A 24,667-nucleotide genomic window follows, 5' to 3' on the forward strand; every position below is an offset into this window, starting at 1 on the left:
GCCCCGGGGAGAGTTTATCAACCAATGCAAATCTTTGGTCTCATCCTCAATATTGAAATATACCATAAGACCAATACGATGATTCAAAATCTCGTTATCGATCCCTCGGCCTAAAGAAGTTATATTTCTCAATAAATTCGGTTGAATAGGGTAAAATTGTATCCCTTAGGAAACAAGTCCTCTCAACTTTTGTCTAGAAAGACCCTTACCAAGTCCTCATTACTTTTTTCTAGAAAGATCCTTTCTTACTTCTAAGGGAAGCGTTTTTCTTCTATTTTTCAATAAAGATATAAAATTATAAGCTACATAAGAAAGGTCACTAATTTATTCTTTCATCAATCAATGTAACTTGTAAGGTGCTTGTTAGTAAAGTACCTGGACAAAAACAGTGCCATCAGTATAGGCATGGGGATTGATGGCACGAGTAGTTCGTTGGCCACAGACGTTGCAAGTAAAGGCCACACGCATACGCCTTCGTGGAGATTTAGTAAAGAGAGACCAAGGGAAGGTGGAAATCTGCTCAGTACTGGATTCAGAATCCGAACCAGCAGGCACAGGTGGCCCCTCCATGCCCGAGCCAGTAGTCCAGCCTCTTACATTAGCTGCACTAAGGGCCAAACCCATAGCTGCATCCTGGTAAAAATCCTCGAAAGACACACAGATCAGAACCCCAAATTCACCAAAATATCGTCAAAAACAACAATTTAAACGAAGAAAGAACTCAAATTTGAAGATGATAATTCAAAAGGTTCAGCACAATCCACCAATTGAAATCCCAAAATCACCCCAACTTCGTCGAAACACAAGAATCAAACCAAAGGAAAAAAAGGAACTTTGAGGGCGACGAATCAAAAATACTCTTACACCCACCAATCAGAACCCCAAATTCACCATAATTTTGTGAATCCCAATAATTAAATCAAAGAAAGAGAAGTATATTCGCGTTCTGATGAATCAAAATCACATTAAATGAGTAGACCTAGCAGTCAAAAACCCAAATTCGTCAAAACCCAACAATAAAATCGAAAAAAAGAATTTAAGCAACTTCGAGGTTGATGAATCAAAAATACCCTTAGATTGAGAAGACCCCCAAATGAAAACCTCAAAATCACCATAATTTCATGGAAACCCGACAATTAAATAAAAATATTAAACTTTCAGGTCGATAAATCAAAAATACCTCTAGATACAATAAACCCACAAATCAAAACCTCAAAAATCACCATAATTTCATGGAAACACAACAATCAAATCAAATAAAAATATCAACTTTATGCTCGATCAATCAAAAATACCTTGGAGAGAGTAGGATTGTTGAAGATGGGAACGATACTTGTGCCTTCATTTCCGTCAGATTGAAGATCGGGTTCATTTCCATTATCTGAAAAAACAAAAACAAAAAGATTAGCATTAGAATCAATAAATGATTGAAAAAACATGAGAAAAATGAGTAAATTACATACTTTTGCGTGAAACTGAAAACTTGACAAATTTACGAGAAGAAAGATGTTTGGATTTAGGAGCAAAGACGGATAGAGAAGGGGTAGTTGTGGCAGAAGACGTCAAAGTTTCCATGGCTATCAGTGAAGCTTTACAGATTTTTATTGACTTTGTAATGTAAGGAAGATGAAACAAAGGAAAATTTTGAGACTCAATATATACCGTTGCCTTTGCCGACTTTACTGTGTAAAATCTCCTGCTGTCTTAAACAAAATTCCTAACCACAAAAGACCGTAACGAGATGTTAGTAACTCAGTTGATTGAATTTAACCTCGATAATTGTGTCTAATTTGAATGTCTTGAACCGTTGAATTAATCTTTCCATATTATTCACGTCATTAAAAAAAAAATTATATATATCTAATATATAAATATTTTGTTTTAAGGGTCCGAGTGAATAGTTTCTCGTCTCTTTAGATTTGTCTGGTAAAGGTTCGATTTTCACTATATAATTCTCTTCTCCTACCTGCAATTTAAAAAGAAAATCATAATATTACCCTTTAAGACGATAGGAAATTTTATGATACGATTCTCTTTTTCATTGGTTTCAACATGATTTTTTGCTACGATATTTATTTTAATTGAGTGTCTATTGAAAACAGACTCTCTACTTTTATAATATAAAGAATAAGATTGTGTACACGCACCCTCGTTGAAGTCATGAGTGCATGATTAGCTATTTAAAGGCGCAGTACACTGAACATAAGCTAAACTCCACCAATGGTTAGTTGAAACTTCCTTAATTATGTCATTAATCATAATTATGTGGAAACATCTTGACTTCTTTAGGAAAATTTCCACATTTTGGGCCCAAGCCCACAGAGAACTGGACTTTAATAGAAAAGGCTTGGACCAGTTATGATCATAAATGCATACATACTGTATTTTCATAAAATATTATATGTATGATCCCTCTCCAAATTTCACTCGTAAAATTACACCGAATATGTCATTATTTCCTGTTTATACGTACGAACAAAAATGTATCAGACTGAAATATAATTGATTGATTAAATGATTTTTGTTTCATCGAGTGGTAAAATGACTCAGTATAACCTATTCTTCGAAATAAGTTATTAGCTTAGGTGGTTGACTCTCAAATATAATAATTAAGCCCCTATCATGAGATCAAGAATCAAATCGCAGTTTAAGATTTGAAAAATTAAGAGCATGTTCGGCATTGCTGTTGGGAGCCAGAAGCAATAATTTTGAGAGAAAAACACTTATTTTGAAAAAATAGGTGTTTGGCAAACCTGTAAAATCGTTTTTAAATAGAAGCAGAAGCAGTTTTTCTGCTGTTGGGAAGAAGCTAAAAAAATTTGTTTTTTAATAAAAGCATAATTATTTTTTTCAAGACGAAAATGTCCCTTCCATATACATATATTTACTTATATATGTCTTATTAATTAATTAACATATCTCATATGTTTTGTTAAGTTCTATTTAATAATTTTATTTTTTATTTTTATATAATAGATTTTGTATTTTATTTTACGTTTACGTATTATTTTACAGAATTAGAAAACAAGAAGAGGGTAACAACAATGTTTTTGTAAGATTAGAAAAAAAAAAAAAAAAAGATTTCAACCCTTCAAAAATGTACAATATTGATTGAAAATTTAAATATGAATATTTTAATTTGATAAAAATATTTTTTTATTTTTTTTGTAATAGATGTTTAAACTAGTTTCTCTCAATAAAATAATTTTAATATTAAAAGTGCATTAATACTTGCCCTTAATCGTAATTTGACTCTCAAAAGCACTTTCTTAAAAAGATTAGTCAAGCACAATTTGCTTATAACTTATTCTTCGAAATAATTTATTAGCTTAGGTGGTTGAATCTCAAATATAATTAAGCCCCTATCATGAGATCAAGAACCAAATCGCAGTTTAAGATTTGGAAAATTAAGTTACTCATTTAAAGTATTTAATAATTTTATCTTAATTAAACTATTCTTTGACATTACCTACAATCCAGGCTTAATTTAAAAATAATATCACTTTGACCATTCACTTGCCCCCTTTTATTTTATTCAACAAAAGAGAAAGAACAACCATACCCTCCCAAATACTTATATTTAATCTTTCTCTTTTGTGTATTCTTCTCATTGGTAGTAGATTTTTTTATTTAAAAAGACCACCATGATGTATTATGAACAAACATTTAATAGTGTACCTACTTTTTTTGTATGTGTTATAGTAAAAATAATCACATAAAATAGTTTGATGAAATATTAGTGTGAAAGAAGATATACTACTATATGATGTCACCAAGTCCATTTATGATTCACCATAGATTCAAAAAGAATTTAATATAGTTTTAAAATAATTACTATTTGATGATGAAAGAAAATCACAATGTTTGTTTTTTCACTACCATAATTAACATGATTAGAAGGTGTCAACAATAATGAAAAAAGAAAAATTTATTTATTCATTGTCAACCGTCTTTCTTAAGAATTATTTGAATGTTTCAATCATTGCAACTCGTTTATTTCAACCGTTCATTCTAATAAAATGATGTGACACACATAGCACTCACATTTTTTTTCTTGATATGCTCCATCACTCGTCATTTATTTGATACTTTTCATTTATCAACAAATGACTATGCCAATTTCAAAGTTAAATCAAATTAAATTAATTCCTAAAAGCTAAATTAATATACTTAGACGTAGTATATTTACTATTATTTCAACTTGTAGTGTTTCATATGTTTGAAATAATGAATGTTAATCCATTTGTTCCTTTTTATTGCCTTTTGAGCTTTTATATCAAGAAAATTGTATACTAAAATTAATCCCTAACGTCCTAATTCATATCTCTCCAATAACCTTTTTAATAATCTTTATAAAATTATATTTAAATTCATGATCAAATTAATAATTTTAATTCTTAAAATTTAAATAATACCACCTTTGATTGAGACCAAAAATACGTTTATGAGCTACATCTTTTCGAAATAGTAAAGGTAAAACTAGATAGAAAGAATATTTTCTTGATTTTTAATAAAGTGATGAATATTTAATTTGTGGTTGTCGTAGAAATGACAGATATCATGAGAATATATAAATTTAAAGTAGGGTTTCACTTTATTCATTGGATTCGTCGTCATTTAGATAGGTAGTTTCTTCCAATAATTTAGGAGGGAATCTCACCTTCTTTGTCTCCCAGCATTATTAGCTCAATATAAATATAATCGGACTTTAATATAATTTTTATTTCTACTTCATAATCTTTTTATTTCAACCTTTTTTATTTATCATTAACGAACATGCTTTTATGATCACATAAAATATTATCATAAAAAAAATGAAGGGAATGTAGTGAAAATTACAAGTATGTGTTCAATATATACATTATGTTGAATAATATAGTTCGAATCTCAAAGAATATTTTCGAAACATGAAAAACTAAATGAATTGTGATAGAGCAAGTGGTAAGACTAATTTATAGGCCACAATTTCAGTTCTTTTGAAGAGTTCAAAAGAATCAATGTACCTCGAGTTCAACTTGCTCTTTTATTGAGTCTCAAGATTCCTTTCATGAGAGAATATGATATATCCTTCATAAATTGTAAATCATGAACTAATATATTCGAATAGTTTTGCATTTTTATATTTGTTGTATCGACCCAAAAATATACTTTCATCATATTCTGATTGCAGTGTGATGGGCAATCCAAATCACATGCCATATACAAATTTGGGGGAGTGGATTAAATATAACTTTGAAATTTATATAAAAAAAATTTAATTCTTTGAAATTTATATCATGAATTTAACTTTTTCTTTTTTCGTTTTTCTACCTTGTGTCCGGAGTCTACGTAGGAGTCCCAACTAAATTCAGATCGCGTCTATTTGGTGGCTGCACTCCCAATTGAATTTTTTTCATACCCATATTCAAACTCAAAACTCTCATTAAGTATGATATAGCCTCACCATTGCACGACCACTCATTTTGGTGTATCATGAATTTAAGTTGATATTAATCATTCGAACATAAAATTCAATAGATGAAATTGGATTATTTAGACATAAAATATAACTACAAGCAAATCCAATTGGCAAATCCTTGCCTTTCTTATGAGACAAAAAAGAAACTACCAGCTGATTGGCAAATAAATTACCAAACAACGACAAAATTAGAAGAAAAAAATAAAATTACAACCACCATACTAATTTAAGCCTAATTAATCATTAGCTTGGATAAGCATAAGCAAGGTGAGTACCAATGGCGGATGTATTAAATCCATTGAAATTTGATCCAGCAGCTTTTGTATAAGCACCCATATTAGGAAAAACCAGCCAGTCATTAACCTGCAGCTCCGGTAACTGGTAATCCCTCAACACGGTATCAAGTGCATCACAGGTGGGCCCGAATACAGTCGACGGAAACGTTTTCGACCCGCCGCAGTTGAGGTTGTTACGATTCGACATGCACGCTAATGGCGTCGCCGTCACCGTAGCATGGTCGTAAAGTACACAGTTCATCGATCCGTATAACCCATCGTTGATCCAGTATTCTTTTAATTCACCTCTGACTCTTTTGCCGATGATGGTTGTTGCTAAAGTGAACGCCGTTTCTGCGAAGAAACGACCCGGTTCAGCTATGATTGTTAGCTCCGGGGAGTTCTGGAAGTGGGTTTCCAGAGCTGATTTCACGGCGGGAGCAGCGGAGGTGAATTGGTGGCCGGAGGTAAATCCGCCGCCGATGTCGAGTACCGTCATTTTTGGCATTCCGAGTTGAGTTGCTGTTTCGAAAACTTGTTTCGCTGCGGCTATGGCTCCTAGATAAGCGTTGGAATCGGCGTCTCCGCTGCCGATATGGAAGGAAACGCCGGACACGGTGAGTCTAGCGGCTTGAGCTGTACGGAGGAGCGGCTCGATTTCTTCCGGTAATGCGCCGTATTTTGGACCCATTGGGCATCTGGCGTTGCCGTCGTTCATGGGTTTGATTCGAAGCAAAAGCTCGCATTTCGGGTGATGTTTACGGATCTTGTAAACTTCATCCTCGGAATCGTAAGTTGTGAGATTAACCCCAATTTTCTCGGCGAAAATGATATCGGATTCCGGCTTACAAGGGTTAGCGAAAACAATCCGGTCCGGCGAGATACCAAGAGACAAAACATACTCAATTTCAGCACGGCTAGCACAATCAAAATTGGAACCCATAGCAGACAACATGGAGAGAAATGAAGGTTCAGGGTTACATTTCACAGCATAAAACGGACGAATATTTGGTAAAGCAGAGTTCCATTGTTCCATAAGGGAAACAACTTCACCCAAATCTAGAACATAAAATGGTTGTTTATCGTCCTGTAATTTCTGGGTTATGATTGAAACCATGAAATCCTGAAGGGCATCTTTTGACAGAGGAACAACTTTTCTGGTATGGCCGTTCTCCGCCGCTGCTGCCACCGGAACTCCGCCGATTGTGGACTGAAGAATGGCCGCCGGATTCAAACCGGAAACAATGACTGTTTGGCCGGCCATCCAAAGAGAAGAAGGAATCAAAGGGAAACAAAGAAAAAAGGGACCGAAATATATTTTGTGTGTTTTTCTCTGTTCCCTTTGAGACGGAGAAACCTCAAACAATGTTAACCATAATATATAGAGGAAAATAAGAGAGAAAAATGTGTAATTTATTATTTTATTTATTTATTTTAAGAAAAAAAATAATAGTTGTTAAAGGGGTAGGTGGTCAACGAAATTAAATTTAATTAATTATCATTTATATTAATAAAATCATAAAGTGTGTACTTTTTGGTATGTCAATTCAAATCAAATCTATATTGCATGATTTCTTTTTTCCATTATATCAAATACATAAATTTTCTTATTACTTGTATGTTTATTGTAGTTACGAAATTTTTTAAATATCATATTAATTTTATATATTAGTAATTTACGTAGTAATCAGTACTAAACATAATGTTATATATAGAGAATATATACTTGCGTAATTCAACTGCAAGGCAACTTCCAAACAATTCGTTAGTACATATTATAGGACCACAAAATAAAAACATCGCAAAAGTCCAAATTGTCATATTATATGCTAGATTCCAATTATTCATTTGGGTGTAAAAATCAGCCGGAGAAAGTGATTCCTGTTGGATTATTTTTTTTATATTATTCAAACTGAAATTTTTAATTAAAAGTGAAAATTTATATTTATCCCTTTATATCGAGTTAATAAATAATCATTTGTATAATGTATTTGCAACAAATTGTATTTTTTTTAAAAATTGATGTCTACTATTTATCATATTAATAAACTTGTATTATGATAAATGACATTCAACATCAAATTGCTTGATTTAAAGTATAGAATGTATAGATTTTCTCATTATTATTATTGTTGTTATTGTTGTTGTTGTTGTTGTTATTGTTGTTGTTATTGTAGTTATTATTGTAGTTGTTATTGTGTGGTTTATACAGAATTAAAGTTGCAATCTAGTGCTTGTAATTTCATTTGATACATAATACTAATACTATTAAATTTGTCTATTAATTTATCTTCTCTTTCACAATTACGATTATTGGTCCAACCTTCTAGTATATTTACGACTAATAGTTAACTAATTTATATTCACACTATATAAGAAAATATGTTATTTAGAATCTCGACTAATTTGTGTTCCTTGTAGATTTATCCAATTATAAGGAGTTACAACCGACTAACTCGATTTACATCATAAATCAATTATAAAGAAGTTTAACGCCCCATATCAACGAAGACTTAACTCTCAAATTGCATGTAAAACTTCTAGTTATTATGAGGTCACACTCAAAGAGTTCACTCTCCCAACTCAAAGTATTTGGGCAATAAAAATTTGTTCTTATAGAATGTTTATGTCAAGTCAATATATACATGTCACGTGTTTGAATATATTATTCTAAACTTAATCATAATAATTTATATATATTCAAAATTTCATTAAATACTCTTTCTATCCCAAATTTATATGACGACACACTCTTCTTTTTAACTAATCGAAAATAAAATAGCATATTTTTTTATTTGATAAATATTTAATACTTAATATTGACGTTATTTTACACATATTGACTCTTATTTATATGAGATAAAAAGTCCACAAAAATATACTTTTCTATTTAAAAGAGATAATGCATGATTGATTTGTGGCAGTGGGTCTTTCAACTTTATTCTAATTCTTTTTTTCAATTTCAGATCTCGAGGTAAATAATGAAACGGGCACATGAAAAATGTGAATTTTGGTGGTCTCAAGGCACTTTGTTGTCGTTAATGAATATATTCTGTTTAACTAAGTTTTAATATATTTTTTTAAAGTAGTTAATATATTCTGTTTAACTAAGTTTAAAAAAATAAAATTAAAAAGTATTTTATAAGATTTAATATATTATGGCCAGCAAATAAAATATATATTTTTCAGTAACACTAGAAATAACTTTTAGCAGGAAAATGTTACAAATTAATGTTGTTGTTCTTTTAATGGTATTAGTAGAAAATTATATTCTTTAAGATAAAAGTCTTATCATAAATTTATGACCAAATAATTCCTTATTAATAATTTAACACGTATATTTCAATTAAATGTAAAATTACTTTTTAAAAAATATTGATAAAATAAAATATGCTTATTAAATATTTAAAAAAAGTCAAATGAATTAGTCAAAACTACTTCTTAAAATATAATTTCTTTTACAAAATACATATAAAAACAAATAAATTTTACTGTAAGAAAGCTACAATAAAGAAGTTTTGGAAATTACTAAGTAAACTCCTAATATTAAGAAGGACTAAGTATCGTGCCCATAATAAACGCCAAGAATCTCTTTGGATACAAAGTCATTTTTATTAGGGAGTATAGAATTTTTAATGTAAATTTAAATTTTATTGGAATTCAATATCAGATAAACACGTAAAGAGATCAAACACCACATGAAAACCAAAAAACAAAAAACAAATACATATACACCTCTTTTCAAGGTTTCCAACAGTCAACCTTTTCAAGTCTCACCAACCCTTTACCAAATGTACCAACGAGTCAACAACCCCTAAGGGCTTTGATCAAATTTGGCTTGTGGTTTTTTTTTTTTTTTTTTTTTTTTTTTACTTTTTATTATTGCATGCTAGATCTGATTTACTAAATAGTAAAATAAAAGAATTGCACATTATCATAATATTGCTACATGACCTAATTTGTCAGATCATTTTTACAGTCTCACAAAAATAGATAGTGTGCATAATGTTTTCCTTATAATATATCATCCAAGTATATATAATTATCGTTTTATATAGTTTTCATTGAACATCTCACCTAACTAATATTTCGTTAATAGAAAATAAGGGTAAAAGTAAAATAACTTTTTTTTAATTTTAAAATGTCGAATATTGTTGAGATAAATTTAGTTTGCTAACAAGACAAAATACAACTATATATATATATATATATATATATATAAATTAGTGAAGAAGCAATTATAACAATAAAATAAATTCAATGTATACAATTATTTTTTCATGTTTGTAGCTATTGTTGGCTACTATATTATTTGTTGTCGCTATTGTATTCGACTTTTGTTTTTTATTTTTAGCATGTCTTCTTTGTGACTATTGTATTTTCTTGCTATACTTGATCTTATTACATTGTTTTATTTGAGCTAAAAATTTATCGAAAATAAACTATCTTCCTTCTTAAGATAGAATAGAAGACTATATCTATACAGCACCCTCCTTTGCAAAACTATATTGTGTATATTCTTGTTGTACTTAAACACATGTCATCATATAATCAATTGCTTGCGTAAAATAAAGTGTATAAAATTATGCTATAAAAGTCAAACTCGTCCTAATATTTCATTACATCACAAGCCTTACAAGTAAGTTCTTTTTGTTTATTAAATTTTTTTTTGTTTTTTTGCTACTTGGATTTTAATAGAAAATATATACAAATTTCTCTAAACAATGTCGTGTTAGACGTGGGGATAAATATGAGTGTCATTTAATTATAATATAATTTTACAAATGTCTTTGGACGACTAAACAGACCTAACTATTTCACATGCAAGCAAATTAGGTAAGTGTACGAGAATATAATTAGAAAATTAGAAATTTGAATTGGCCTTTTTATGTTGAATTATTTGTGGAGGGTCCACATTAACATGGTTCCAATAAAGTAGCAGTCTATAGCATGGTCCTTTTTCAATTTTTTCTTCATACAAAGAATCGAATCGCTCTGAATTTTTATGGACAAAATTATGCAGTTTGTTCAAAAACCATTAATATATGTATGTATAAAAAGGAATCTAAGAGCAACTAAGTGTTGGACAGAGATTCATTCAAATATTATGCTTTTATCTATTTTTATATATATACATATCTTGTTAAAGAGTCACAATACAGAAAGGTGTAATATAGTCAGTCTATAAGCCTCCTAATTTCAGAATCAATGATTAATTTTACGTCGAATCTATAACTTATAAAACACACATAAAGATAACTTTATATATCGTTGTTCCAAAACTTTCATTATATTATATAACTTACCGTGAGTATTATTTAGTACCACCAATCAAATGTTGCAGTCAACTACATGAGTATTACTTTTTTCTCATACGACCAACGAAATACCACATAAGTTATTTTTAATTATTTTTTCCTAATCATCTCTCCAACCCAATATTAATTTTACAATTATTTGAATACAAATTAATTAATTTTCCTAATTACTTCAACCAAACAATTATACTCGAATGTTATTTTGTAATTGGACCGAACTGTAGCATGACATTTTGGTACATTAGTTAAGACCTACACGTGAATATGAAGCTTCCTATATCAACTTGTTCACAATTATTGCTGAAAAAAACGTTGAATTTTATCATATATTAAAAAAAGTTGGCCTCATTTTGTAGGATAATGGGGTAGGTGAGAATACTATGTGGCGATTAGTGTTTTTGAAAGGAATAATTTCTAGTCTCCACAAGAAATATATGTTGATAAATTAATGGGGTAGGTAATTAACAGTTTTACGTGTCATAATTTTATGAACATATTATATTTGACGGTAAAAATTTAATGTATTCGATATTTATATCAAGTTAAGTATATAATATATTTTTGTACATAAATATTAAAATGTAATTATAATTAACCAACATGTATTTTCACTTCACTAAATTGCTAAATAATAATAAATCTATACAATTCGATGTAAACACCTGACGCAAATCGTGTTTAGAGAGGAAAACTTCTAGTTTTCACAAGAAACACACCTTGCTAAATTAAAGGGGTAGGTAACAGTTTTGACGTGCCATAATTAAACACATTATGTTTATCTAGAATATCTTTATGTTGTCCTCCTAACTGAACTTAATTAAATGCATTCATTATCTGCCACATGACATAGTAAGTGATATCGTAGAAGCATGGAATTCTTAATAAAAAGTCGATAAAATGTTAAAAATACCTCTAAATTTAACGAGTATTTAGGGATGTATCCCGCTCACGTGGCATGATTAAGAGTGTATTTAAGCTTAATTAGTCAAGTAAGAATGTATTTTTAAGGCTGTCAACGATTAGAAGATGAAATTAATAATTTTGGAAGTGATTTCAATACATTTTTTTTAATAGTAGTTGTACATTTGTGTTTTACTTTCTTCTAAAAGTGAAGCAAAAACACGTGATAATGTGAACCAATCAACGGGCTATCTTCTTCCGCTTGGTCAATAAGGTCTTAGTCGATATGGATATTTTGGATTGGTCGCAATAAATGTTAATAAAAAATTTAGAGTTATCACAATTATATTCACCGTCTTGCCTGCTTTCAATTGATGACTAAATTTGATTTGGTAAGCAGTTAGCATAATGAGAATAGTATGGAATTTGTTTTTGATAGTCTTGAAAATAACAATAAGATATTAATTTGTTCAAAGCTAATATTCATGAATCATGACGGTGATAAAAATTAGAAATCATAATTTTCTGGTCAAGCTGCCACAATATTCCAATACATGCATGTCTTGAACATTTGCAACTTATCTTGAAAGTATTTCAAACTCATATATCCAAAATTAAGATGTCAAACTTTAGGGGCGTTTTCGTTGTTTCCAGTAGATCTGACATGACGCAAATTTGAATTAGTTGAATCAATTATTTTTATTTTCTTTCTCTTTTGCCAAGGGTCTACGAAAGCAACTTCTTCTACCTTCACTAGATACAAAGAACAAGGTTATGTACCTGCTATCCACCACTCTCCTCAGATTCCATTAATCGGATTATACTAGGTATGTTATTATTATCGCAAAAAGTTTCACAATACTTGCTCATTTGCAGTCGATTTGATTCCGGGGAATAATTGATGCACTTAAAATACATTTAACATATGAGTTTTCCTATAATAAAGTCATGGGCTACAATACAGCCCAAATATTGCAATGGGCTAAACCTGTTTGGGCCTCTGAAAAGTCGAAATATCGCCCAAATTTGTGTAATAAAGCCTCTATTCCTCGGCAATCGAAGCCCAAAGATCTATAAATTAGCCCATGCTTGACTAGCCAAGCAAATTAATGAACATTATTCTTGGACGAAGTGAACAAATACCCACTTTTGGATTTGGGAATAACTTTAAAAGTATGCGATTAAAGTTAAAAATTTGCGTATAACTTCGAAAGTTTTTATTTGAAGTGTGGACTTGTGAAGGTTAAACATCAGATGTTTTGCCTAAAATTTAGTATGACTAGTTGGGGAGTTGAAAAAAAATTCAACTTCAAATATGTTTAACTAAAATTTTGACCTTAACAAGATTTTAGATATATAATAGTTTGCAACGGTCAAGTTTAGATATTTTTTATTGAAGCTATAAACTTGTCGACAAACTTCATACATATATGAGTGAAGGTGGCCTTGATGAGATCAAAATTCATACATATACGATTGAAGATGGCCTTGATGAGATCAAAATTCATACATATATGATTGAAGATGGCCTTGGCAAGGCCAAACTTTGAAATTGTAGCCTTAACTATATCAAAATTCAAACATTTTAATCTGAACCTGAAAATTCACTCTCACAATATCTTCCAATGATTTTATACAAACAAATCTAATACTTCATTTATTAGATTACTCAAATTTTTTATTCATAGGAAGTCTTAAATTTTATTTATGTAAGTATTTAAAGCTCTATAAGTAATGATCTTTTTTCCAAAAAAAAAAAGAAGAATCAATCATATTTTCATTCTTCTTGGTGCCAACATCTACCCACAAAATCAAAAAACCATTTTTTTTTCTGAAAAAATAAAAAATAAAATATAATTCTCTTAGAACTTTAATTCAACATTCAAATCTAACACCTACCATTTTACCACAAAGCAAGAACACACCCCCCCCTCCCCCCAAACCCACTAAACCAAAATCGATCTAAAAGTAAAATAAAACAAAATCACATTTAATCCATACACCATTTTTAAGATAAGTTACACATCAATAATCCAATGCATTATTAATTTCGAAAAGGACAAAATGTAGTGCACATGGCAGAAAATATCATGGAGATTGACGTAGAATTATTTCCTTACATGCAAATTTCCAACTAAACTTAGGTGGTGTTTTATGCTAAGCTCGAGAAACAGATTCAAAATTTAAATTTCAATGAATTAGTCTTTTAATATTTTTATTTGTAGATTCATTATATTTAGTTTTGTAAGAAAATATATAGATACCCCTCTACACATTAGAAATATTGAGTTTAGGTGAACCCAATATTATATCGCTCCATTCTGCCAATGATTTTTTGCCATCTCTTAAATTATTAAAATACTTCTAAATAATTAGGTTGTTGACAAATGTTTGTATGTACACGTAGGTCTCACTTGTCTTTTTTTTATTATTATTTGATGCACAATAATTCAATACTTATGCCATACTTTGTTAGTTAGTTACTGTTGCTTGTACGAAATAGGTATTACCACGTTTTTTTTATTATAATTAAATCTCAGTTTGGAGTAGTTAATTAAGTAATGGCATGAGTCATGACCATAGGTTTAATCTGTTCCACTAATCACTAATCTCATTTACTACGTCTCTTTGCACCAACAAATAGAGTACCCTTTAAATTACGTAAAATGTACACCGTTAATCTAGTTAGGCATGTTATCATTTTCAAAAAGATTTACAATTAATTTGGATATACGATATTAAAATATGATTTGAAATCAGATTTATATGAAGTTGGAATTTTGTTTAGAAAGAGGAGTGTCGACACTCCTACATTAAAAAAATATATTGTGTAGCTAGAATAAAAATATTTGTTTATGTCAATTGACACTTTATGACTTCTACACAATTTTACTACTTTATACTGTGCATTTCTTTTAATTTTTCCTATTTCATCCTTAGATATTTGAATCTTTCGTAAAATAAGTAAATGCTAATAAGGATATCATCATTTGTGTCCTAGGGCTAGAACAATGAGCTTCAGACTTAAACACTCGATAATATTTTTGATTCGTTTTTGCCTTGATGACAAAATTATCATGTACTTATATTAAATTACTAATGGAATGGAAAATAGCAAATAGTCAATAAAATAGTTAAAATACGTATAAACTAGGAGTATATATTATGTCCCAAAAAAAATGGTAGGTGAAAAATAAACAACAAGAAAAGCTCTTACCTTTGTTTGCAAATTGTTGTTAAGCTGTTTTCTCCCCTAAGGAAAGAGTACGTGATTTCGACTGTATAATATAGGTTAGTCTATCAATTTTCAAAAGAGTAAGGGGAAAAATAATAATAATTAAGTTTGTTCCTTTACTAGCGATTTTATTCTTCGTTAAATTTTCGATCTAATATTATTTCTGTTGTTAAAAAAACAATCTTGTTTCATTGATCCGTAACAAAACTTCAGTGTGAGAGTACTGTAAAATAATATTTGAGTATATTTGAACCATTTTTCTTGATGAATTTAAATCTATGTAGTTCATTGTTTTTCTTTTTTTCGAAGTTGAAGCTTTGTTGATAACAAAGAAAAATACTCGGTTACTACAAAAAAAAGAAAAGGGATTAGGATCTGAAAAATACTCAAATTTTGGTCGAATTTGCTGTTGCGATACTAAACTTTCATGAGGACTTATTACCTCCCTAGACTATTTAATACCGTATTTTAAACATATATATTTACCCACGTGGACATAAAAAATAATGCAAAATTATAAATAGTAATGTGTTCACGTGGGCACATGTATACCTTTAAAATACACTATTAAATAGTTCAGGGGGTAAAAAATACGGTATTAAATAGTCTAGGGAGGTAATAAGTCCTCATGAAAGTTTAGTATCGCAACAACAAATTCGACCAAAGTTGAGATATTTTTCAGACCCTTATCCCAAAAAAAAAGACCCAAAACTTTAATGGATGGTCAAGTTTTTTAATTAACTAAAAGAAAAACAAGTAATTCCTCAGTTTCCAAAATGAGTTGCTATATTTCGCTTCTCGCAAATTAATCTAACTATTAGATTTAAATTAGATAAAATTAACTCAATATTTTTGTAATTAAAATTTAATATTTTAAACACAAAAAAAATTTTAAATTATAATTTTTCTCATCTCAATTTAAATAAATATATTTTAAAATATCAATCCAAATTCATGTAATTTTATTTTCTATCGAAAAGGTGAAACACGACAAAAACAGTGGTAAACATATCAATCGTTGAAGTGATTTTTTCGTTCGAATTAATGCGACCAATGTTATAAAAAAGAATAATGTCTTTTTTACATTATTTTATTTATAGTAACAAAGGACCACACGGACGAGTCTCCGAGTAAAAGGATTTTTGTCCGTATGGTTAAGTGTTAACAACTCAACATGGAAATAATAAATATTTTTATTATTAATTAAAGATATCAATTTCTAAAATTAGACTTTTTTTTTTTATCATTTTCAAATTTATGGTCTTTTCCAGTTTTATTTACGTGACAAAAAAAGATTTTGTTATATAAAAATAATCAATTATAAGGAGTATTTTAATTTAAAGTAAGGAACTTTTCAATGTAAAATGAAATTCAATTGAGCTTTTAATATAAGTATCAAATGTTTGCGATATCTTTAAACTATTTAAATAAGTCAATTTTTTACCATAATTATTTCATATATTTCTAAAAATTATTATAACTTATAGTACTTTTACATAATTTTTAAATATTTAAATTTTATTTTAAAAAACTTAAATTTTCATGTCTTAATTCACGATCAAACTATAAAAATACAATATATTTTACGTTCATACAAGATTTGAAAAACATACTCATATTCTATTTTAATACTATGTATTAAATGCTATTTTCCTGGCTCGAACTCGTGATCGCGGAACAGAGATAGTAGTAATAAAAAACTCAATAGTGAGCATCCTCACGCATACCTACTCGCGCAACTGTACGGTCTCGATTCACCGATCTGATTCCTCCATTAATGGAACGGAACACAAGCTCAATTCCCTTTCCGTTTCGTTCCAATTTTCGAAGCTGCCAACTTTTTCTCTCTTGTCTTCTACCAAAAAGCTCACTTTTTTATTCACACTCAATAAAAACTCAACTGTGTTAATCTCTCTCTGTCGCTCTGTTAATCTCACCGCCATTGCCGTATTAAAATATTCATTTGTTTCTGACTACAGTTTGTACTGACCCTTTTCTTTTTTTCCCCTGTTTTAATGGAAAAGTTGAGGTCTTTCAAATCTCTGTCTCCAGTTCATCATCTTCATCGTGCTAACTCTCCTTCACATCCAATAGAAGAACGTCAAAATTTATTGAAAGAAACCTCAATACCCAGTGTGTCTAGTAGGGATTCTCAAGCTATGGATGGAACTGAGGGTAAAGAAGTAGTCGTCAAAGCGAATATCAGAGAAACCCCAAAAACCTATAAAGAAACAGAGCTCTCTTCTTCTTCATCTTCTTCGAAAACCCAGTTGAGTAACAATGCCAGTACAGATGAGAGTATACAGAATAAGGTATATAGAGATTCCAGTTACGATTTCTCTAACGATGCAGCAATGAAACGCATGAGGGATAACAGCAAAGATTTCGACTTCGTAACGGAATCGCCATTTTCACAGCCGTCTCCGTTATCTAGGGTGGAAGAAAGCCCCAACCACGGCGTCCTTACGCCGAGGGAAGTTCGGGTTTCTTTCAATGAGAACCTTGCCGGTAACGGATCGGTTCGCCGGCGGTCCAATTTGAGTACTGGACCGGGTTTACAAGATGAGGTTGTGCTCAGTACCAGCTCTTCGTTTAGGAGAAAATCGAATCTTTTAGCTGCTACTAGAACAAAATCGAGGTTAATGGACCCACCTGAGCAAGATCAAAGGTCACAGAAGATTACTATGAAATCTGGGATTTTAGGGAGAAGTACTGAAATTGAAGATGATGACCCTTTTTCAGATGAGGATTTACCAGAAGAGTATAAGAAAATGAAGTTTAATTTATTCTCTGTTCTTCAGATGGTGAGTTTGATTTTGATAATTGCGGCTTTTGTTTGTAGTCTTACTATTAGAAAATTTAAGGGCAGGAGTATATTTGGGCTTGCATTGTGGAAATGGGAGTTAATGGTTTTAGTGTTGATTTGTGGAAGATTGGTTTCTGGATGGGGGATTAGATTGGCTGTATTCTTTATTGAGAGGAATTTCGTGTTGCGTAAAAGGGTGTTGTATTTTGTGTATGGATTGAGGAACTCAGTGCAGAATTGCATTTGGTTGAGTCTTGTTTTGATTGCTTGGCAATGTATTTTTGATAAGAAGGTTGAGAGTATTACGAATACGAAGGTATTAAGGTATGTGTCTCAGATTTGGGTGTGTCTCTTGTTGGGAACATTCATTTGGTTGCTGAAGACACTGTTGGTGAAGGTTTTGGCTACGTCGTTTCATGTTACTGCATTTTTTGATCGGATTCAAGAAGCTTTGTTTACTCAGTATGTGATTGAGACGTTGTCTGGACCGCCATTGGTTGAGATTAAGATGGAGCTAGAGGAGGAGGAGAGGGTTATTGCTGAAGTGCAGAAGCTTCAGAGTGCTGGGGCTACACTGCCTCCTGATCTCAAGGCCAGTATATTTCCAAAGAGACCGATTGGGACTCCACGGAAGTCCACTGCTGCTGCTACTCCTAGGAGTCCTGTATTTTCGAGAGCTGCTTCAAGAAAGGAAAAAGAAGAACAGGGAGGCATAACTATAGATCATCTACATAGGCTGAATCAGAAGAACATTTCAGCTTGGAATATGAAAAGGTTGATAAATATTGTTCGTAAAGGTGTGCTGTCAACTTTGGATGAGAAGCTTGAGCAGTCAAATGGCGACGATGAAGCTGCAGTGCAAATCACAAGTGAGAAACAGGCAAAAATTGCTGCCAAGAAGGTTTTTATTAATGTGGCGAAGCCTGACTCAAAGTAAGTATCCTGTTTAGGGTGACGGTTAGAAAGTGATTGATTCACGTATTAAAATCAGTATAAGTAATACCATGTTTGGTTGATTTTAGTTGCTACTTATCAAATTCAGCACACCAAGTATTGCATTTGCTTACCAATTTACACTCCCGCATAACTAATACATGGATAAGTTATAAGAGAATCTGTGTATTATTTTATGCTGGTTAGAAGATGGAATAACTAATAAAGTACATGAATAATTAAACCCTGCATAACTAGTACATGAATAACTAGACTATGCATTACTAATACTTGCATAACTCTAACCATTAACCAAACGACCCCTTAAGATGTAAGAGTTAAGTTCCTTATTGTATCTTATTTAGCATTTTGTTTGCTGATTTAACGAGATAAATCATAGCTTAATTGTTTTGTTGATAATCTTCAAGTAGCATAAAGTGGAAGTGCAGTTTAGATGTTTGGCTAGATGTTTCCTTCTAATTTTGTTGTATGGTTTCATCAACTTGCTGCCCTTTAAGTGCTTACTTTTATGTTCATGCTTATTCCCAACAATTCCCTTTTACTTTTACCTTTTATGACCTTTTTGTGGCATCTAATTTTCGGATCTAATTGATTTACTTATTTTGTTGTTTATCGCTGCCATCAGGTTCATCTATCTGGAGGATGTAATGCGTTTTATGAGAGAAGATGAAGCTTTGAAAACAATGCAGCTCTTTGAAGGTGGAACTGAAGCCAAAGGAATTAGTAAACGCGCGTTGAAAAATTGGGTGGTGGGTATATGGCCAATTTTCTTCGATATTCTCTTTCCCCATATATGCAATCCCTTCTTTTTCTTTTTCCTACTTTTGGTGCATAATGTTTGTTGCAAATTAGTTATGGAGTTTTGAGAAGCTTATTTTTCTCTTATCTCCAAATTCCAACAAAATGAATGCAACTCAAAAGTGTAACCAAAAGATGGTTTCTGAATTCATTCTGGCCTATATGCATAGGTTATTCACTTTTACTGTTCATTTTGGAGATGTTGTGTTTCCGAATAAATTGCCTCTAGTTGAGTAGCTGTGTAAAACAAAAATGAACTAAGAGTTGTGAAATTTAGCAACCGGGCAGAAAGGGGAAAGCACTATTGCTCAAAGTTAGATTGTGAAATAAAGATTAGGACATAAAGATTTCTATTTCTAGGTGATTCCTATCTTTGATCTTTATTCCTTTCAGGTGAATGCGTTTAGAGAACGGAGAGCTCTTGCTTTGTCTTTGAACGACACAAAGACTGCCGTTAACAAACTACATCACATGTTGAACGTCTTAGTAGGGGTTATCATACTGGTCGTCTGGCTTCTTATACTCAAAGTTGCCACTACACATTTCCTGGTCTTTATGAGCTCTCAAGTTCTTCTGGTCGTATTCATGTTTGGAAACACTGCCAAGACAACATTCGAGGCAATCATATTCTTATTTGTGATGCACCCATTTGATGTAGGTGATCGTGTTGAAATTGACGGAGTTCATGTAAGAAATTCTTCCACAGTTATATAGATCATTGGATAACATTCTGATTTGTATATTAAAAGACCTTTTCTGATGTTTGTATTTCAGATGATTGTAGAAGAGATGAATATATTGACTACGGTTCTCCTGAGATTTGATAACCTGAAGATCATATATCCCAACAGTGTCTTATCTACAAAGCCCATAAGTAACTACTATCGCAGTCCAGACATGGGAGATGCAATTGAGTTCTGCATTCACATCTCAACTCCTATGGAAAAAATAGCATCGATGAAAGAGAAAATAACAAGGTATATATAGTGGTTGACTTGCTCTTTTATGATAACATAAGAATGCACTCATCTTAGTAGTCTGTCTACACACAAATCATCTATCCTTACTCTTTTTTCGGAAATATTACTGTTGGTAAAATAGACGCAACAGAACGCCTTTTTGACTTGCCTCTCAGCTTAAGCAAGAAACTAATTACTCCGCTTTTAATTTGTTTGTCTTACTTTCCTTTTGAGTTCGTCTAAAAAAGGAGGTCTCTTTCCTTTTTGCAACTCTTTAATTTCAACTTTCCACATCACATTCTTAAGCCACATGATTCAAAAGTATCTTTTAATTCCTAAAACTCCGTACCAAGTCAAAACCAGACAAACAAATTGAAACCAAGCGAGTAATATTCTTTTGTTATAATAATTCATGGTTTGGCTTCTGTACTGTCAGGTATATTCAGAACAAAAGTGATCATTGGTATCCAGATCCCTCAGTTGTGATGAGGGATGTTGAAGACTTGAACAGGATAAAGTGGTCAGTATGGATTTCACACACAATGAATTTCCAAGACATGGGAGAGAGATGGGCAAGGAGAGCTCTTTTAATTGAAGAAATGGTTAAGATATTCAGAGAGCTAGATATCGAATATCGTATGCTCCCTCTCGATGTCAATGTTCGTAATATGCCACAGATATCATCGAGCAGAGTCCCTTCTAACTGGTCTCTTTGTGCTTAATCAATGATTGAAACGTCTACTCATCTGATAATTCTCACCAGAGACCATTGAAGAAAGGTGAGTTTGTTAATGAAAGCATTGTAATCTTGAAAATTGCCTATGATTTCAGATGGTAAAGTAGTTTTGATCAGTCAATATTTGGCGAGTTAATGTACATAATGAGCTGGTCACTTTTTTTAGTTGAAAATTTAGGAAGTTGACAGTGAAATTTCATAGAAATTGCCACAATTATGTAGTTATGAGTATCTTAATTACTTTTTATTATCTAATCTTAAATCTTATAATTGTCCTTAGAATTGCTATCTTTTTATAGTTTTATAATTGTCACCATTAGCAATTGAACTTATGCCTAGCAGCATTGCATAACTTGTGGGATGTTATAATGCGGAAATAAAACAATTTATGCCCCGTGATAAATACAGGGGCAGAAATTAAAGACCAGCACAAAATAGGAGAAGTTCAAAATGATCCATTAAATGGATTGGGAATGTCGAGTGCCTCAATCTTTTGACGACAAATTGATATGGATGATGACAACGATGACGTCTTTCCGCTTTTTTAAGGTCTGATAGAAGGATGTGTAAAAATTAGACTGTTATACATTCCCTTGCTTCTATTAGGCAGTTTCTCTAATCACATATGACTGTAAATAACAAGTATACCCTGTTTATATGACTGTTAATAATTGAATATGCATATTGATATGTCTTATCTTGGTTGGGTCTTGAATCTTGTGATTTCCATTATGGAATTTGTTTGGCTAAGTGCCCTGTGTTTATTGATGTTTGCGTATACGTTTGTGCTGCTGGGTTCTATCTATGTGATGAATTTATTCCATATTTTCTCGCTGAAGGATATCCTCTCTATGCTGCTTCGTTTGGACTAGGATGTCAAAATGCCAGCCACTTTTTGGCTTTTGTTTTCATGTGCTTACTAACTCTGCAAGTTTCTTTTTATTATTTACACTATGGTTGGTTTGGGTGAATAAGGTGGTCCATAGGGGGAAAGTAACAGAGATGGTTACTTCAGTACCCCTATAAGAGTCAGAAATGAGATAAACTAGCTGCATGATTCCTAAACTAGATTGTTCCTACCCCTTTCTCCCCTTTTGGCTTTATTGAACAAACAAAGCGTTTTTGTACCACTGTACTATCATGCCAGAGTTTTTGATTGAAGGAAGTGTGTTGCTGGCACTTCATTTGAAGGTCAGATAGTGGCTTTTCCTACTTACCACTTAGGTGACTTGGTCTGAGGTTTAGGGGCTTATCTAAATGGGGTTCAAGTGAACATAGTAGCTTCTGCACAAGCTCTCTATATGCATTACGATTTCACTAAATATCCATAAATATTTGAATGTGGATCCAACTATTATTGTATAGTAACTTGAGGACGTCGTAGGAACGCATAAACTTAAAATCTTAGTGAGGTTAATGGTCCTTTGCACTAAGCTCATCCTTACTGTTACCATAGGAGCAAGAGAAGCTGATTACTAGGATTGAACAACAGGTAAATCCCATAGTTGGCAGTTGCCTCTGTCTAGTCTATTAAATCCTGCTTAGTTGTGATGAAACTAGTATCGGGCCCATAAATAAAGCCCACCCAATGGATTTGGGCTAGCTGGAAAAAGTGTTCATGCATGGTAGCCCCCCTAATGTCGACTAGCGTTTGATTAGATCTTCAAATATTTTCAAGTTCTCGATAATTGACTTGGACCAACTTTGGAGACTCTACTTACAAAATTTCAAAAGTTCCAAGTAAAATGCATGTCCAAACATAACTTTGAAAACTCAAAATTTCAATTTTAAAATCTATAGTCATATCACATATGAGAACTCAAATCGAAATAACGTGTCACTTGTTACATTGCTCATAAACTATACTTTTATATTCTTGACCATGACACTCTTAGCTTTGAAAACATAATATATGTGTTGATATTATATTCGAGAATCACTTTTACTTTTGCTTAAAAAAATAAGAAAGGTATCCATATCTTAAAATATTTTCATATCAAGATAAGATGAGATACAAGGCCGGTGGACCAACTTAGCTAATCAAACGAAAAACTTTGTGCCTTGTCTTAATTCTAAAATTCTATTTAATTCATTTTGCTCAACCCTTTTCTTGTGCACATTGGATAATATTGTTTCTTTAAATCCAAAACTAAAGTGAATTTTAATTAATTATGTTAAAATGTATTGTTTTCATTTGACTAAAAATTTAGTCAACTCTGGATTATTGCCAAAATATAATACATATAAGCTATTAATATGTGTTAGGTATTACTAAGGCTTCATGATTACATCATCTTCTCGATCAATTTAATTTATTTTTGTATTTTTGTAAGAATTTTATTATAATGAAATAAATATGTTATACTAGTACATTATGGCCCACGTTTATCTTCAAACATCATGACATCCGGCCCATTCCAACAATAATGCAAAATAGATGGATTGGTAAGTAAATATACCTCATAAAATAATGTCGTGACATAATAATAACTAAATACTCTTTCATATTTAATTAGAAGTCCCACAATCAAATTCTGATAATGAAGTTGCGTTTAATATGAAATGCTTTATTCCTCAACTGAAACTTTTCAGTAGAGTCTAAATTAACCGGACTTCAAAATGAATAGTATAAACTGCACAGAAGACTAAGTACTATAGTGCTTATTTCATGGTTTAAGAAAGAACCTATGTAGACTTAAAAATATGAACACTTTCAATGTAGATTTGATTTATTATAATAAATATTACTACTTTTTTTTGAGGCAACAATTTATAAATATACCTATCGTTCTATCGATAGAAAAGTTCAAGCTATAATTATTTCCCGAGGGTCCATTAGTATCAATAAAAAAATTTAAAAAATGGCTCTTCAAACGTCAGAGGATCAACTAGTTATGGCCGTTTCATTATCCTTGTCCCTACTCTTTCTATCAATATTATTCAATGATATATGAAAATAACTAAAGATGATCGATAAGCATTATGTCTCTCTCAATCTATTATGAAAAGGGCCAAGACATTCAAACCCCCGTGGGCCTTACTTTGTTTTTATCTTTATTTTTAATCAGACGTTTTGCATTTTTATAACCAAAAATATGCGGAAGGTACTCAAAGATTGAGAACCATGAGGTTTCAGGTTCAAATCACTAGGTGATTCTTTCCATTTGTTCCAAGTTTGAAGGACAGAGTTACCTAATGCTTAGTGGCCGTGGGAGGTGTGCGAAAGCT

At 31.3% G+C, this 24,667-nt stretch overlaps 3 protein-coding genes across 6 annotated transcripts in view; 1 reads left to right on the plus strand and 2 right to left on the minus strand.

Annotated features, from left to right (window-relative positions):
• Positions 1-1,628, minus strand: part of LOC102584137 (uncharacterized) — a 2,797-nt gene extending 1,169 nt beyond the window's left edge. Inside the window, 3 exon segments of the mRNA NM_001288042.1 lie at positions 376-633; positions 1,296-1,381; positions 1,464-1,628. Of these exon segments, the coding sequence (NP_001274971.1) occupies positions 376-633; positions 1,296-1,381; positions 1,464-1,575 (456 nt within the window). The 5' untranslated portion in view covers positions 1,576-1,628.
• Positions 1,629-5,499: 3,871 nt separating this feature from the next.
• On the minus strand, positions 5,500-7,096 carry LOC102584472 (ornithine decarboxylase). Its single transcript, XM_006342028.2, has one exon. The coding sequence runs from the start codon at positions 6,995-6,997 to the stop codon at positions 5,702-5,704; it is 1,296 nt and encodes a 431-aa protein (XP_006342090.1). The 5' UTR covers positions 6,998-7,096; the 3' UTR covers positions 5,500-5,701.
• Positions 7,097-16,851: 9,755 nt separating this feature from the next.
• On the plus strand, positions 16,852-22,185 carry LOC102584802 (mechanosensitive ion channel protein 8-like). 4 transcript variants are annotated; one of them, XR_001472824.1, is made up of 6 exons: positions 16,852-18,925; positions 19,572-19,695; positions 20,138-20,431; positions 20,519-20,721; positions 21,140-21,482; positions 21,848-22,185. XR_001472824.1 is itself a non-coding variant. In XM_015306429.1 (6 exons), the coding sequence occupies exons 1-5, from the start codon at positions 17,202-17,204 to the stop codon at positions 21,423-21,425; spliced, it is 2,631 nt and encodes an 876-aa protein (XP_015161915.1). In that variant the 5' UTR covers positions 16,852-17,201; the 3' UTR covers positions 21,426-21,457; positions 21,497-21,694. The 4 variants fall into 4 exon arrangements, 3 of the variants coding, with proteins under 3 accessions (XP_015161915.1, XP_015161916.1, XP_006342091.1); XM_015306429.1 differs by lacking the exon at positions 21,848-22,185 and adding an exon at positions 21,497-21,694 and having other exon boundaries at positions 21,140-21,457; XM_015306430.1 differs by lacking the exon at positions 21,848-22,185 and adding an exon at positions 21,493-21,694 and having other exon boundaries at positions 21,140-21,453.
• Positions 22,186-24,667: the final 2,482 nt, after the last annotated feature.

Source organism: Solanum tuberosum, unplaced genomic scaffold (assembly GCF_000226075.1).
Source record: "Solanum tuberosum cultivar DM 1-3 516 R44 unplaced genomic scaffold, SolTub_3.0 scf00032, whole genome shotgun sequence".
In the NCBI taxonomy this organism is placed as follows: Eukaryota; Viridiplantae; Streptophyta; class Magnoliopsida; order Solanales; family Solanaceae; genus Solanum; species Solanum tuberosum.